This window comes from Molothrus ater, chromosome 2 (genome assembly GCF_012460135.2).
Source record: "Molothrus ater isolate BHLD 08-10-18 breed brown headed cowbird chromosome 2, BPBGC_Mater_1.1, whole genome shotgun sequence".
Taxonomy (NCBI): Eukaryota; Metazoa; Chordata; class Aves; order Passeriformes; family Icteridae; genus Molothrus; species Molothrus ater.
Window position 1 is genome coordinate 33809330 of NC_050479.2, and position 17345 is coordinate 33826674.

General features: G+C 39.7%; 1 protein-coding gene across 2 annotated transcripts in view; it reads right to left on the reverse strand.

Annotated features, from left to right (window-relative positions):
• SLC9A7 (solute carrier family 9 member A7) overlaps positions 1-17345 on the reverse strand; it is a 69024-nt gene that overhangs the window by 24663 nt on the left and 27016 nt on the right. For both annotated transcript variants that reach the window (XM_036385609.2, XM_036385616.2), the window contains exons 2-11: positions 11874-12073; positions 10496-10573; positions 9756-9832; positions 9014-9126; positions 7612-7717; positions 7176-7317; positions 3808-3913; positions 3367-3455; positions 3141-3254; positions 664-775 (exon numbers count right to left, since the gene is read on the reverse strand). In XM_036385609.2, the coding sequence (XP_036241502.1) occupies positions 664-775; positions 3141-3254; positions 3367-3455; positions 3808-3913; positions 7176-7317; positions 7612-7717; positions 9014-9126; positions 9756-9832; positions 10496-10573; positions 11874-12073 (1137 nt within the window). The remainder of the gene's footprint in view (positions 1-663; positions 776-3140; positions 3255-3366; positions 3456-3807; positions 3914-7175; positions 7318-7611; positions 7718-9013; positions 9127-9755; positions 9833-10495; positions 10574-11873; positions 12074-17345) is intronic.

Consider the following 17345-nt stretch of genomic DNA (forward strand, 5'->3'; position numbering starts at 1 on the left):
CTTTTACTTGGACATAGCCAAAAAGTTTTCCTGATGTTTAAAAAGAAAACCTCATATGTTCCTGTTTGTGCCCATTATTACCTCTGGGCCTGGCACGGGGCATCACTGAAAATAGCCTGGCTCCATCCTCTTTTCCAGGATTCCCTGGAACTTCTTGAGGATGCACATGTTTAGACACACAATGCATAATTTGCCTTAAATTACAAACTTGAACAGTTATCTGTGTGACAGAAATTATAAGGCAATTTAAGTCAAATACCTTTGTCCAATTAAATGAGAAAGGGTACCCATAAATACACCTCAATTTCTCAGCAGGTATCTGTTTCTGCACAAAGTGAACATCCTCTCAGCTAGAAATAACCTTTTGGAAGAGATACATCCCAATTCTCCCATGTCCTTCACAAGCACTTCAAATGAAAATGCTCTATTTCCCAACAGCAGGTGCTGCCTTCCTGCTGTGAGCAGGTAGCATTTCATCCACCCCAGGCATGGCACACTTTCTGTAAAGGCTGAAAGACACAGGATGGCATGCTGCAACAATCAATCAGTAAGCCTTCCCTTCAGGATGCATGAATGTGGATCACAAAAAGAGAAGGTAGCAGAGTCAATTGCTTATGAGTTAAAATTAAGACTTTTCGCATTGCCCAGAATTTTTGCTCTTACCTGAAAACATCATCATGTGCTGAAAACTCCAGCTGATCTTATGCCTTCTGCCCAAATTCAACAAGAAGGAGAGAGGGTAGATATGTGCAGCTCTGCCCAAAAAGATTGCAACCTGTTTGCAGCTGAGGGTTAAGGATTTCTTTTTCCTGAGGTATGCAGTTTTTGCTACCTGGCTTTAACATGAAGCTTTTGTTTTAGTGAGAGATTTAGTGAGATCATGGTATCAAGTGTTCTTCCTATAGCTGTGTATCTAAAGCAGTCTTTCCCCAATTTTACTCAACTCGTGCATTCACAAGTGATTGCACAAAACGCACATTTTTACTAATATAACTAAGTTTTTAGATGAGCAGTGAAATTATACCTATTAAAATGTATTAAAATGACCAATTGTACAAATGAAGACTTTACTTTGAATATTCACACTTTAAACAATGATCACCAGCACCATGCAATTTTGAGTTTTGGAACAACAGAAATGCAGCCCTGTATACAGAGGGGAAACCAACTCAAGACCAGCAAGTGGCCACCCCATTATGACTCCTGCAGAGGCAAAATATCCTAATGGCTAGCAAACACCAGTACAGAGTTACTAAGAATATAAATCCAAAAGCCATTTGTCAGCACTAGAATGAAGCTGAAAAAGAATAATGAAAGAGTATTGCAGAAATTCATGACAGTAGGTGGTAAGCATCCCCACTGTGGTGCAAAACATCCAGGGAAGAAGCAGAAAGCTGAAAACACTCTCCACTGTATAAGGAACATTTTGGGAAAAACTAGATTAATGGGCTGAAATCCTGTAAAGTGCCAACACGGCCAGAAGCCAAAGAAACACTGATCATTTGCTGCTGGGATGGGAACATTAGAAGAATAATACATCTCCCATGGAAAAGAAATAAAGAGAATATAAGAGCTCTAGACACCACTGGGTTGTTGCCATAACTAAAGTAAAGCAATACTGTCAGCAGGGAATATATCTAGGAAAATCAGATTTTGGTTATTACTTTGTACAATAACCCTCACATAACTATTCCAAGCAACTTTTATACCAGTCCTTTTGAGGACTGCAGAAATCAGAAGCCATCAAGACAATTAATGTAGGAATAATAGCTAAGATTTTGCCAAGGATGCTGAGGCTCTAGCTCTGTCTTTACAGTCCAGCCTTTCAAGAACTCTGTGATGTCTCTACATTTCATCCCTGCAAGTTGTTAACTCAATGGGGACCACAGGTGTTGAGTAAAACATGGGTGCTAGTACTTGTTGCCCTCCTCACAAAGGTAGAAAAGCACTCAAGAGGTAACAGAGGTTAAGTGTAGTGGTAGAAAAAGATGTGGAAAATGCATTAAAAGGCAAGTAGGTAGAGAAACATCTACTGAAAACAAACCCAGGGCAGACAGCACAACTTGAGAGAAGATGGAAGGCTACACTAAGCATGAAAAATTGCATTGTTTAGTATACCAGGTGTGACTATTTTGTTCTTATCTTTATCCAATGTCTGCCAGGCTCTGGAGCATTTCTTAGGTCAGAAAAGTGCACGTGAGGCAACACAGGAGAAAATTTATCACTGTTCCAGAAAAATGTAAGTGGCCAAAGGAAAATAAAAACAAATGTGGTAAATCCTGAGAAGTAGTACAGAAAACAGTAGAAAGAATAGAAAATAAGTACATCTCATACATGGCCACCCTTATATGTCCTTTTACAGGGTTTTACCTCCATTGCCAACAGCCCTACTCCTACAGCAGGCAGAGGGAAATGAAGACTGGAAGACTGGTTCCCATTTCCTCATGCACACTTATAATTCAGCTGAATTTTCAAGCATCCAGGAATATAGTGAGGAGAGAGTTACACAATCCATTTCAACAGGGGCAGGATGCAGAGCTTACATGAGTGTGACTACTACAAAGTGTTCAGTTCTGGGGAGTTTGAGAGTCAGGTACCAAGTGAACCAGAGACAATGACCTTTAATTGTGTACCCTTCATGTAATGGTCTGCACCCCAGTTGAGTTTCTTTCTCCTCCCATCACCTGAGATGCTGACCTCTGGGAAGTTGCTCAAAGATGATCTATTCACCCACATTCCTTTTTATGTATTTGAAGTTTGCCGCTTACCTTCTCAAGGGGCCACTGGAAGTAGAGAGAAGAATTGGTCCTTTTCTAGGTCTCCAAAGTTCAAATACAAGAACAACATAAGCAATGTTGGCTGTGAATAGCCAAAGAATGCAGAAAAGCATATTCATTTCTTTATCTAGTGAATTATATGGCTTCTAACATTCAGGTACAGAGCCAACAACTATGTGGCACAGAGGCTTAGGGCTTTGATGTAAGGTGTAACCAAAGATTTTTCTCCAAATTATTGCACCTGCAAGACATTAGGAAAACTTAGGGCAGCCACCATTCTCTGTTTGATAAAGCCAACAGACATCACAAGTTTTTGGGCCCATAAGAAAATAGAGAAACCTCACACAATGTGAAAAAGGATACAAAAGCTCCAATAATGAAAACTGGGCTGAATATGTGCTTCTGGAAAGTAAACAGTGCCAAGCCCATATAAGAAAATATGAAGTTCTCCGCCAGGAAGTGCAACACCTCAAAGAGCTAGAGGGAAAACCATCACATGTTAAAGGGCAAGTAAAAAAGATGCTGTAAAAACAAAAGTACTTGGACTACTACAGCAATGCACTGTAAAAAAGGTAAAAGACATCCTTGCCTGCTTAGTGCGACTTCTTGATTCAACTGACAAGTTATTGTATGTATAATGTGCCTGGGTAATTCCACAGAATAGGACAGCCACCACACCTGTGAACAGAACCACATGTAAAAATCAGCCTGTTTACTGCCAGCTCACCACACTTTCCCTTCACCAGCTCCATTTAATTCATACATCATTCTTAACCTTGAGATTTATGACTCTTCTTCTCTTGACTCTTATGATTCAAGTGAGTGAGATACCAGGTTAGGGAGATGGTGCCTGAACCAAATCATTGCCTTTTTTACACAGTGAGCTGCAGCTTCAACATTGAACAGAAGGCAAAAAAACCCCAACAACAGAAATTTAGGCACAAACATATTTCTCATTGAAAAGCTTTAGTGAGAAAGTGGAAAAATAGCTGCTGAGATGGACTTCTGTGCTTAAATCCAAGCAACTCACCAGTAAATCCACATGCTTCTGCAAGCAAGAAAGTGCTCCAGGACATCAAGAAGAAGAGAGCCGTTTCCAGCAGGGGGAAGCAGTGCAACTTGGTAAACTTTGTCACGTTAAGTCACTTGTTAAGGGATCAAAAGGAAATCCTTTGGCTTCTCTGTTCCCAGTACTTCTGAAAAACACTTTTATGTACTAACAGCCCATGCTTGCTGGAAAACAAAACACTTTTGATGCTGAAAAATGCAAATTCCAACACATCAAGGCAAACTTCAGACTCAACTTGCAACAATCAGTTTTGGTTATTTTTGTTGCACATCCATAGCATAAAGTGTGGCTCCACGTCTTAGAAGTAATATTATCTTATTCCATGGTTCCCCTTGAAGTGCTAGCAAGGAAGGGACATAGACCTGCTGTTCCTTTTAGAGTGTGTGTGCCTTGGCTTTTCAGGGGATTGGTGGGGGAATGATGTTTAGTTCACCCTGCCAACCTCAATTATGAGTCCCACTCCCACCTCCAAATAAAGCATAAAATGCATTCAAAAGCATTTAATTTACAGAGCTGTTCTTGACTACAGCAACCCTAAGATCAACAAGAATTTTTCTTCTCAGATTTGTTAATAAGTCTTTTCCAGCAAGCGTGGCTACTTCAGTACTTTTAGGGCAAAACAATTGCTGCCTACAAAATGTATTTCCTCTCCTTGTGCTGATGTGTTTTAGAGAAAAGGCCAACTCAGAGCAGCTCAGTCTTTCAAAGGAAAGAAAAAACAAGTTCATCTTGCAGAGGGGAGCAAAACCTGAGGAACATCAAAGCACATCCCGAATTAGCAATTCATACAGTTACTGAAGAAGCAGAACAGACTTTAGTAGTATTAAATTTAGCTCTTCACACATAGGTTGTTCACCTATTTATAGAATCCTTTCTGTGTTGGTTTTTTTCCTGAGCACTACTCTGGCAGCAGGTACACACTGAACTGCACGCTGTATCTGAGGTGCAAACAGCTATGCACAGCTCATATGAAGGCAATCAGAGCCAACTCTCCACTCACACCTACTTCCTGCTGACATTCTCTGCTAACTTGGAGTAGAGCAAACATATACTCCAGCTACACCTTCAGCCATGACCTTGCTTTGTCAGAAGTTTGCTCTCAAAACAAAGCCCAGAGCATCATTAAAAAACACAAATTAACCTCCATGTTGGCATTACACCAAATATAAAACACAGCATACTTCTTAAACAGCTGTTAATTCTGCACAGAAACCACATCTAAAACTTCTGAGCTCAGCTGAATTCCTCCCCACCACTTCCCCCAAACAGATCTATTTTCTTAGATCATGCTTCTGAAGCAGCAACATCCACCATAACCAAAATTGGAACCCATTTCCCCACAGAGTACTCAGATAATCCCAGTGCCTGGCTCAAGGGACATTCATAGATGCCTAAGGAAACTGGATAGCAACAGTCACTCCATGGGAGAGGAAAAGGTTAAACCTTGCTCCCCCAAAGTTAGGCAAGGGGCCTTGTCAGAACCAGTTCCTTATTTCCAGTCTTTTCTGGCAGTTTTATGACTCAAACTGTTTAACTTGCTGTTATTGTCAGTAACCACACCAAAATATTTCATTAAATCTGAAACGAAAACCTGTGCTCATCCTTTTGGAGGAAGCTCAAGGCGAGAGAAAGGCAAGAAAAGAAAAATATTTTATTATTTCATATAATTGATCAAACTGAAATGTTAGCTGAAACTAAATTATTCTTTATTTTTCTTAATTATTTTCTTTACTTGGTAGACATGGCCTTGTATTCCACATCTTTTCAAGCAGTCAGATGCTGCAATTTAGTAAAAATATAGAATGTGGTACTATAACTATTTAAAAAAAACAGAGACAGCTTGCTGAAAGCCAGAATAAGTCCTTGTATATCATCTGCATAATTTGGAAACTGAGCATTCTATGTATTCTCAAAGGACAGTGCATGACTCCCTTACTCAGAGAGGTACGGGTATAGGTACTTCACGCTATAGAAATATTAAATTAATACTTAATTTATGGGTTTTAATCAGCTATGAATAGTAAAATGCAATTTTTTTTGCTTATACATCATTACATGACATTAAGGATGTTTCCAAAAGAAAATAGTTGTATAATTAAACAACCTAAGAAAAAGAACAACACAAAACTGAAACAGAACAAAAATAAAAATATCCCCACCACACACACAAAATGCCACCACAGAGGCTTTGTTCTATACAGCCTCACATCACCTTCCTGAGCACAATCATTAGAAAAAGCAAGGACTGGCTGCTGCTTCAGAAGCATAATTTTACAAAGTGGATCTGAAGGCATTTCAGCCAAAACCCACAACGACTGCATTTCAGCAGTGAGAGCTATGCATGGCTGGTAGCCTAAAAGCCAGAGGAGGAATCGTGGTTCTTGGTCACACAGATTGCAGATCAGTGGAACTGAGACCGAGCATTAAAGCATCAACAGCACTTCTTCCCCATTATACGTAAAGGGTTTCCATCATGCAGACATGTCAGGAAAATCTGTACAGTGTGTATGTAAGATACAGTTCAGACAGTACAGCTTCAGAGTCACAGGTTCATGACCATTGTGCAGAACATCACATTTTACCCCTTTCAAGTCAGTGTTCAGAAGCCTGGGCACATCAGAGCAGCCTGGGATATGTACAGATATGGCTGTACTAGCCTGTCAGAAAGCAGAGACTTCATTTTGTTCCTGAAGAAGCATCATGACTCCTGGACTAGGTCAGGCTGAAGGTCTACTGCCTGAGCCTAAAACAAGACCCACACAAATTGCTTGCTAAGCACCTCAGAGATCTAAACAAACAACAGCAACAAGCATCAAGAGAATGGAATAGATTATGCAAGGCACATCATGTTATTGAGTTAAACTCTCACAGAGATAAAATCTTATCCAAGATGTATGACATCAGATTTCTGGCAAAAAGTTTAAATGCAGGACTCAAAGAATGCTGTGGGGGTCAGAAATAGCTGAGAGATTTTGCTGAAGACAGAATCAAATACCAATTATCATAGGAGATGTTTTTCAAAGCTAATAATAAACACTAGATTTTATAACTCCATAAAAAGAAACTGGACATTGTTAGGACATGCCTTGGTTTGCTGCAGCAACATCACTAAAACTTCTACTATGGCCTCAGTTTTATTGGAAAGGGTTGGTTTCTGTGGGTACCTATAATGTCTTTCTATAGAAAAGAAGTCAAATGAATACTCATCATGTCTTCACACTTTGAATTAAACAAGCTATAGTCAATTCTGCTATAATGGGAAACAGGAAAGCCCTGATAATATCCACATGTGCCATCTCAGCTGGAATACCAAATATGAAAAAGGATATCAGAGCTGTCACAACCCCTGTCACTGCTCCCATCATGAAAGAACCACTGAATATTCCCAGGAAAACACCAACAGACTTGAAAAATGCTGCAGCATCAAAAGCATGGGTATTTTCACCTGTTGGCTGGTAGGCAACTATAGATCTAGAAAGAGAGAACACAATGGCAAGTTAGAAGTGGCATCAGGAAAGATTTTTTTCTCTAGCAGCACTACCTGAGCTACAGGGAGACAATCCCATGCACATATCCCAAGGCATATGTGTCATTCTGGCCTGTGTATGCATTAGGGGCCTTGGAAAATGTTTGCAATGGTTATCAATCCAGTTAAAGGCAATCCATTTAAGCTTAAAATAATGTTTCTCAGAAAAAGCATTTATTTTAGACAAATGCCAAAAGCAATTTAGTCATTTCAGAGTAGAAAATCCCATAGTTACTTACGAGGATAATACAATGGCAACAGCATCATTCAACACGCTCTCTCCAAACAGAAGGGCATAGAGATCCACATCAGCATGCAGCTCATTAAATATTGCCAGCACGGTAACTACAGACAGAAAAGTGGAAAACAACACTGCAACAACTGCATGAGCTGTGGAACAGACTTTCCAGTTTGGCTAAGCAAGAAAACCCAGGAACTGAAGTAACAGCATCAAAACTAAAATGGGAAACCATAGTCATGTTTTCCTACAAGTAAGCAATTCCTCCATCAGTTTTGGGGCAGCTCCATTAAGGGGTGGCTCTTTTGTCCCCCTATCTGCACAGTATTCATAGCAAGGCCCCCATGAGCAAGGGGCATGGGGCAGACAAAGTCCTTCTACGCAAGCCCTGATATTATTTTAGAACATATTCCATATAAATCAGTAAGCAAAATGTTGCACAGCTCTTCCTGCTTTTAAAAGCTGTATGGATTATTGACACAAGTTTATCATTTCAGCCACTGTAAAACAGCACAAATAATCCTGTGTTCCCCTAAGTATCCATTATGCCACAGGTGTGAATTTCCACATAACTTAAAAAGGACAAGAGTGCTAAATATTTTTAATCATTCTTTCAAGAAAATTCTGAGATGAAAGACCATGATCTTGAAGATGTTCCCATATACACACTTCAAAAATCACTTGGTGATTTTTTGCATAAATTGTATGCAGCCACCAGCTGTTCAGAGCTCAGCCTCAATCACAGGAGCTACTTCCCATTTTCACACTAATCACCTCAAATAAACTGCTTTAAATGTCAAGCTGCATATTCAGCACTCCCCACCCTGGCCCCTGACCTTTGCCAGCCCTACAAACTGATCTGACAAGTGGAGACTTCAATGTGAGCCTGCTTGACTCTGAAGGATGTCTACATTATTTGGGCAAAAGCTGAAATTACGTGGCCAGAGAAGCATTCTTCTGCCTTAACTTCTAAAACATGAAGTCTATTTGAAAGAGGAACAGGAAATCCCCCACCTAAAGAAGCTAAAAGCTTCAAGTACTGCTCTTAAACTGCCCAGTCCCAAGCAATGTAGCTGAAGAAGGAAGTCCTGCTATCCAGAAAAAGCAATAATTTCATCTATTTGCCATCCTAAACTTGATACACACTTAACAAGAAGCCATTTAACAAAAAACATTTAAGTATTTGAACAGGAGGGCTAGGCTTTACTCCAAATATACCATGATGTCATGCCAGTTCAGTCACAAATCAGCAGAGAACAGCTTTCAAAATGCTCAGAATTTGCATGTATTTCAGAGAAGAGGTTCAGAGATACTAATATGAGGTAACTGAAAATAGAGTCTGTTAATATGCAGCTGAAAATCCTAACAATAAGGTTATTTTGGAAAAATGTTCATCAAGGTACCTGGATCAGTGGCAGATATTATCGCTCCAAAGAGGAGGCAGTCTGTATAATAGAATTTATCAGACAGCTGACCCACCAACTTCATTAGCTTCACAACCCCATACATGAGATTCCTGAAGAGAAAGAAGATGAAACATTCCAAGTCAATCTGGTGCATTTCAGGCAAACCAAGGGAAAACACAAGCAACAGTATTTCAGACAGGCTTGTTCATGCTACAGCTCAGTGTAGCAGAAAGCTCTCAAAGTGAACTTTCTTTTTATCCCTATGAAGTAAATCAAGAAATATATGATCCAGAAGACATAATATAAAACCAATAAGTAAAGTCTGAAATCTTCACACAATTACCACAGAGTCTACATGTTTCTTCCATTTCCCACCAAGTTTTCTCTGCTCAAAATTCCCTTCAGTATTATTTCTCCCAACACAATACATAAGCCAAAAGCTCTGAGGTAAGAACAATCTATAATAATAGACTACTTCTCTAGTGAAATTCGTAGAGACACAAGTCAAGATCACAAATACAATTCAGGATTTCTGTTATTCAGAATATCCATATACAAGACAGAGTAATATGAGCAGGATAAGAGATTGTAGGCAAGCAAACCAACGTGACCAGCTATCTTAAATTAAATGTGTCTGTATATACATACATAAAATATATATATGCAGGCAAAGACAGAGAGTGTGCTTTATCAGCTTAAGCTTTAGTGTAGAGAGAAACTGATATCAGAGTTCACTTACCCAATAATAAAACAAGACACTGCTGTTCCTAAAAAGGCATAAGCCAAAATGGACCCCAAATTCCTGAAAAAGTGTCTCTGCACAAGAAAAAGAGGTTTGTATACTTACTTTAGCAAAGTTATATTGCCCATTCAGAACCATGTAGCACACTACTTCACTTGTATCAATACACAGAAGCACATGTCTATTTCAGAGAAACATTTCAATTACTGCTAAGTAAATTCAATCTAACTTCAATAAATTGAATAAACCAGATCTGTGCCATGCATTAGACCCTACATGAAGCTTACTGACAGAAGGCTTATTGACAGAAACCAGCACCAATTCATGGTGTCTTCAAGCAAGATCAGAATCTGAACCCTTCTGCCATTAAGGGTCTGGCACATCTCCTCTGGGATTCAGGGTTAGGTCAGCCTCTCAGCATAATTTACTGCATTTTGGGCATTTGAGAAGGACCAAACCAATTCATAACAGAACATCATTTACTTTAAATGAAACTGACATGAATGTCTGGCTAAGTTCAAAGGAAAACAAATCAGCAAAATTAAGTAAGGCTTAATACATTTATACTCAAAAATATATGTATTTTCTCTTAAAACAATATGACCTAACCATCTCTAGAGGAAATTAGATTTTTCTTACTGTAAGTAAATGCCTGAAAGGAGACTACAATCCTGAACAAATCAGCAATCTCTCATTAAAAAAAAGGATCTCTTCTCCTCAGAAGTTATTGCACTTACTTTCTTCAGGCTATAACCAGCATGAAAAATAATAGGAGGCAATAGAATGTTGAAGAAAACTTCTGGGTCAAATGTTACCTAAAAAATAAAATATAAAATTTCAATTAGAAAGAGACATATACAAATTGTTAGGGCTTTTTCCTCATTAATTTGCTGACAACCACTATTTTTGGTTGATGAAATAGATAAGCTGACCTTCTAAAACATTGTCCATCTCTATTTGTACATGGCAGCAAAAAGCTACAACTCCTGTTCATAAATAGCATCTAGAAAAAACAGACATTACATTGGTTACTTGTGATCTGACAGCAGTCCCAAACACAGTCCCCTATTTAGATTAAAAATTTCTAGTAGAAATGATGCTGGAGAAGATTTCTCCTGTTGTGATACCTGATATTGGTATAGCTGCAGATGAAATGCTATTTTAGCTTACTTTTTTTGTGCATATTTAGCCACTGAATAGTTATTGTAAGCCAATCAAGTCAGATACAAGACTGGTTTCAGCAATTTGGATCATACACCTCTTCCATGTATTTCAGTAGGAGTGCCAGATATCCATGAAGGACTAGACTACACTAAAAATAAAAATCAACAGTTAAAATGCAATCAGAAGACCTTCACAATTATGGGACTAACTAGGCTCTCTTCACCTACTGCCTAAGCACAGGTTAGAAGACAAACACTACAACTGTGCCCTCCCAGGGTAGGAGTCATTTCAGCTAACTTGAGATACCCACAGCAGACAGATACACATAGACAGCTAAACTCTCTTCATAATCTGCAGAAAGAAGTACTTTTAGATCCCAGTCCTATGCTTCAAAGTCTAGCTTTGATACAAACAAAAGCTGATTAATTCCTGACATTGAATAAAAAGGCAAATAACACATCTGAATAACTGCTAATAGGTGAATTTTATTTCTAACACCAGACCACCTCATTTGGTGGTTTATAGGGTGGAAGCAGTAACTATTTCCTGACAATAAACAGATTTTAAAACCCTAGGGAAAAAAGACCAAAACAACAAGGAACAATCACTTCTCATTAAGAAATTAAAATTTTCCTTACTTTCCATTTATACAAGGCAGCACAAGGCTTTTATTTTCAGTTCAGCTGGTCTCTGTAAATTCTGCATATGTTAGAAACATACATTAAGTCTTCAAACCAAGGCCTTTAGGAAAGCACCACATACATGTAACAGAGCACAGTTTCTCCAGCAGTGATATAATACAGAAGGTGCTTTTGAATTAAGCATTAAAGTGCTGTTACTATCAGGAATACTGACACTTGACACTGCCTGAGGTGCAAAGAGGATGGAGGAGGGAGGGAAGCATAGATGAAGGAGGAACTTAGCCAAGCATGTGAAATGGTACAGCCTCACCTTTCTCAACATGTCATTTTGCTCCACGTTGTGGATCTTGCCAGGGCTAATTTCCCCTTTGAGCGTGTACTCGAAGAACTTGCCGCTGACATTGACCAGCAGGGTGGTGAAGGGCCTGTCCTCCTGGGAGCAGCTGAATGGTTTGTCATGGCCACTGGTGGAGGGGGTCCCATATCTCAGGATCACCCCAACTATGAGTCCTGGAAGAGAGGTAAAAATCCATGAGGCTGCTTTGATACTCCTGCACTATACAAGTTTCAAACATCATCCAAGGGATCGTGCATGAACTTTAAAAGCATATGGGCATCATAAACACGTTGAAGTTAATTCTTACTATCAGTTTCCTGCAGGGGAAGAGAGGCCCTGAGCACATCAAAACTACCAGTGAATCTGAAGTATCTGGTACCTGGCTGAAGTGACAAACAAACAGCTCCATTTCAGTTTTTGTCCTCCTCACCCTCATTCACACCTTGAAAGTGTAAACCCCAGTCACATGAGAGGCTGAACTTTAGGACACATCAAATACATTTCACCTGCCTTAGGACAGAACCAAGCGAACACTATTGCCAGAAAGCAATGACTGCTGGAAACACATGACCACAACTGATCTGGAATGGTGATGTTTGCCATATTATTTGATGCTGCAGCAAGAACACAGGTTTTAGTCTTAAAATTCTAGGCAAGTAAACAATGCCTGCTGCACAATCTTCTGTGTACTCCACAAACTTTAAAACTAAGACAGATGACATGCACAAAGAAGTCACTATATGTGATTTGCAAGCATTTTTCACATTTCATATAAACAAAAATAAAATAAGGTGTAAATGAGCAATCATAAGAGATCTGGGATTCAGGAAGATAGGACAAATCACTTAGGCAGCAGAGAAAATCCAACCAGAAAATCCTACCAATAACAAATGCTTCAGACTCAGTGACAAAAATAATTCCTAATTTAATGCCAAGGGTCTGGAGAAGAACAAAGTTCCAACTGAGCACCATTCCTGTTACAATGTGCTAAGAAAAGAACATCTGCAGAGAGAACATATAAGAACAGTCAAAGTGGTTTTGTTCTGGTAAGTAAACAAATTGATACCCACTTACTGAAGGCTCCCTGTTGCCTTAGGATGATCTGCAATTTAATCCAGGCAACTGCAAGATGAAGATGGATGTTTGGTGCTTTTGTTGACGAGTAGTTAGTGTTGGGTTTGCTCCCTGTGACCCTCCCTCTGCATCCATAGCTTCCCCAGAGAGTAAATGAAGCTGACAGGTAATAACCAAAAAATAAATGAGGTAAAACAAACAAAAAATCTACCACACATAACAAAAACCCCAAATAGACGTATTGTCATGACATAGTGCAAAGAGTAACCAAGCTGCACCCCAAAAAGCCAACCAAAGAAACACATCTCATTCTCCTGAAGTCCATAGTAACAAAACTGTTTTAATGCAAGAAGATACAGCAGGTAGCAGCTGTGACACTAGTGGGAGGCATATCTCCAGCCTTCCTTCTCTAAGAACAGAGCAGCAACATGATCATTCCAAAGTAACCAGAATATTAAGAGACATTTTATTTAGAAAAGGGAAGTACATACTCAGAGAGAACACAGGAAGAGATCTCCTAAACAAGATAAATCTACTTACTGAAATTTCAATGCTAATTTAAATACACAGATTTACAGGAGCATCTCCTAACACCACCAGAGCATTTTGCAGCTATGTATGATGGATGAGGCAGAAACACAGCTCTGCACAAAGAGAGTTTACAGCCAGTCACCTCCAAGCCACTTACACTACCATTTATGGCTACAGACCCCTTCACCAACCCAGCCAAGCAAGCAGCCTAAGCTTTCTGCTGCTCTCACCCTACTCACAGCTAGGAAGGGCTACACTCACAGAAGACATCAGGAAGACTGACTGTGGTAAAAATCAATCTAACCAGCATCAGCCAGAAATCCTGTAGTAAATCAGAATGCAAAAAGAAAACTGTAGAGATGAGCTTATACATAGCTGTGGCATAAAGCCAATTCAATATTGCTACTCAGCTGAGAATAGAGAGGGGGACACTTCTTAGAGTAGCTTCTTAGGGTCAGAGACTGTCCTTACTGAATGCATTGCAAAAGCAGATGAGAAACCCCATTACTATTGCATTAGGAAGAGAAACCTGAGAGCAGGAGGTGATTGCACTATGTGACTATAACCCACTTGGCTATAACCCACTTGTACATTCTCCTCCATAATGAGATATACCAGTTATATGACAATTATATTCATAACTAGTACTTCTCATTTGAAGTGAAACATTCTATCCCATATCCTCACTCTCCCATGGCCCAGCAGCACAGCTACAGGGACTTTTCATTCACCTCCTATTGATAAAACAGCAAAATGGGTGAGGTTTTTATACTGAGCACCATGCAGTTTAGGAGCACGTGGTCTCTGCTGTCAGGGTGCTGTCATGCAGCAGGATGCACCTGGACCTTTGCTGAGGCAAAAGGCTGTCAGAAGCAGTCAAGTGGGTAAAGCCACCCACAGCTCAGTCATTAAAGGAAACATATGAAAACAAAGGGGGCCCTAGGAAGACACACAAATTCCACAGCCAGTTTCATTAGCAAAATACTAGACATTTGTTAGCTCAAAAGATGAATTAGAAGAATGGAAAGCTCCCTGACTTTACAAATTTACAGGCATACTACTATATACATAATGTAGTCCCAAACCAACAGGTTTTGAATATTGAAGTGAAACATTAAAGCACACATTTGACAAAAGTCGTTAGTTCTTTTCTTAAAACTATTTGAAATCTTTGCAGAAAACTATTTGGAAGAATTTTCTGGTTTCCAATGAGCATTGCATCTTTTACACACTAAAAAGTTACTGGACTTGTTATGTGATTTCTACATCACATCTCACTTGATAATACAACATTAACAAAGTTCAGAGAGTTCAATCAGCTCCCCAAGATCACAAAAAACTAAAACCCCAAATGTTTTTCAGGCAGAAGAAACAGCCTGATTTATAGCCTCAGGAAGGATGCCCTCCTAAGCTGTCTGCCATTAGGTGTTATACAGAGACCAGAGTATCCTCCATAATTCTCTCTGGATGCTTGATTTCAACCATTCCTGAAACATCAGAGTTGCAGCTGAAGGACAAAAGTGGAACAGAAAGAGAGATACCCAGAATTTTTCAATGGACAAGCCTAGACTAAATCTTACTGTTAACATAAGCATAAATTCAGTATGGCTCTCTTATTTATTTGGAAGCAAGGAATGGCTGCTGGGAACCTAGGAACAGATACAGAAGAATCAGTACATAAACTCTATGTCACTCCTACCCAAGGGGTTACTGCTGAAGAGCTTATGGAGAACCTGGAACAAAAGCAAATATTTTTCTGACTGCTTAAGAACACTCTACCTCTTCTAAAAGAGAACCTCTAGGCCAAATAAATCCAGCACTGCCTTTTATTGCAAGACTGCAACAAGACAAAAAAAGCTATAAATGGGTACAAATACTTCAAAATTTGAGAAGGGCCTTTCAAAGTTTTGGGTTGTGGTAGCTATTGCAAGGGCAAGTTTACAACATTGCTCAAAGACTCTTATGAAGTATTACCTCAAAAACTAATACCTAATAACCTGTATGCACGATTTGGATCCTCACTTTTAATAGAGAGCATTTGTGCCAGCAGCTTGCCTATACAATGCTGATCATGCAGGTTGTACACAAAGAACATCTTACTAAAAGTGAAGCATTAAATCCTGGGAATATTTTGTCCCTTCTGAAACAAATCACTATTGATAATGAAAAATACTAGATTTCAGACATAGTCATAGAATCATTTAGGTTGGAAAACACCTAAGATCACAGAGTCCAACTGTTAACCTGGCAGTGCCAAGTCCACCACAAAACCATGTTCCTAAGTGCCACACCTACACAACTTTTAAACACCTCCAGGATGGTTACTCATCCACCTTCCCGGGTAATTCCAATCCTTGACTGCCCTTTCAGTGAAAAAATAATTCTAATATCCAATCTAAACCTCCTTTGATGCAAATGGATTGGTCAACACCAATCTAACAATAGACCATTTAAAATGTCATCTTTACTTTTGGTTTTGTTTGAGTACAAAAGTCACTGAAGCGAGAACATGGATTCAGACAGACACACATAACCACGAGTGCCTTTATCTGCTAAGAGCTGTGGACTGTGTGATTTCCAGCCCAGTTCTCTGCTGAAGCTGCCCTGAGGTTTCAGGGAGAGCCAGCTGGCAGCTGACTGCAGGAACCAGAGGCATTCACACTTCACATCACACAGTTTGATCAGTGAATTCAACTTGATCTGAGGATCAGTGGAGTGGATCAATCCATGAGCTCAAACCTGTCTAGATACAGTTTCTTTCACACACTTCTGGTAAAGAGCTAGGTGCTGAAAGCTGAGGGTCCTTCCCCTCCAACCTTCAAACTGAGGGAGACTTGGTAGAGATTTTTCTGCTGTTTGCAGCTACTCTCTGGGGAGACAGAGAAGAGAGGGACAGAATCTTCTGGAAAACGCACAGTGATTGAGAATAAAGGCTACAATCTTGTTGCAATGCAGGTGAAAAAAATTAGGCAAGACTTGTTTTTTGAAACAATGAAGTGGCTAAGCACCAGAACAGGCTGTCACAAAGGCTGCATCATCTCCTTCCTTGCATATAGCCAAATCTCACTTGAGTATGGCCATGAGCAACCCAAGCTAAGCAAAGGGCTGGACAAGACTCCCTCCTAAGGTCTTTTCCATGAACGTTTGGACCCCTCAGACAGACACCTCATACTGCAAACATTTCTTTAAAATCACCTTAATTGCTTTCTGGATCAGGTCTTGGGGCTATCTGTTGCTTTGGAGCTGGATTTTTATTTTGCTTAAATGACAGGCTGATCTCCTAACTCAGTAAGTCAGAGCAAAAGAAATAGCAATGAGTCTCACCACAAAAGCCAAAGAGATCCAGCAGGCCAGGAGGGGGCTGCCTTTACTGCCCCAGTCCACCCTCACCTGCCACCTGTCTTGGGCCTCAACTGAGCCTATCAAAAGCAGCCAAAAGGGGTGACCAGGAGATATTCAGCTAATTCCACATAAATACAGGAAAGCAAGTACTGTGATACATCACATAAAGCACTTGTTACTAGTACTTCTCTTGGGTTTTTTTGGTTTTGATTTTTTTTTCAATACAATAGTAGTATCTTTTGGAAGTGACACTACAGAAAACCACTGACAGGTTTGTGAAGCTGGGCAACACTGTCAGTGGTGAGAGCCAGTCTTGGCTTGGCAGAGTTTGTCATCCCTTAGTGCAGCCCACACAGAGGCAGAATAGCAAATTTTACATACCTGAACACCAATTTCTTCAGTGATAGAGAACAAAATACTGTTAGTTTTTGAAAATACAAAGAATGTGGGGAGGAAAAAAGGATTTCTTATGTTCAGAAGTCTAGATTTTTCTTCCCT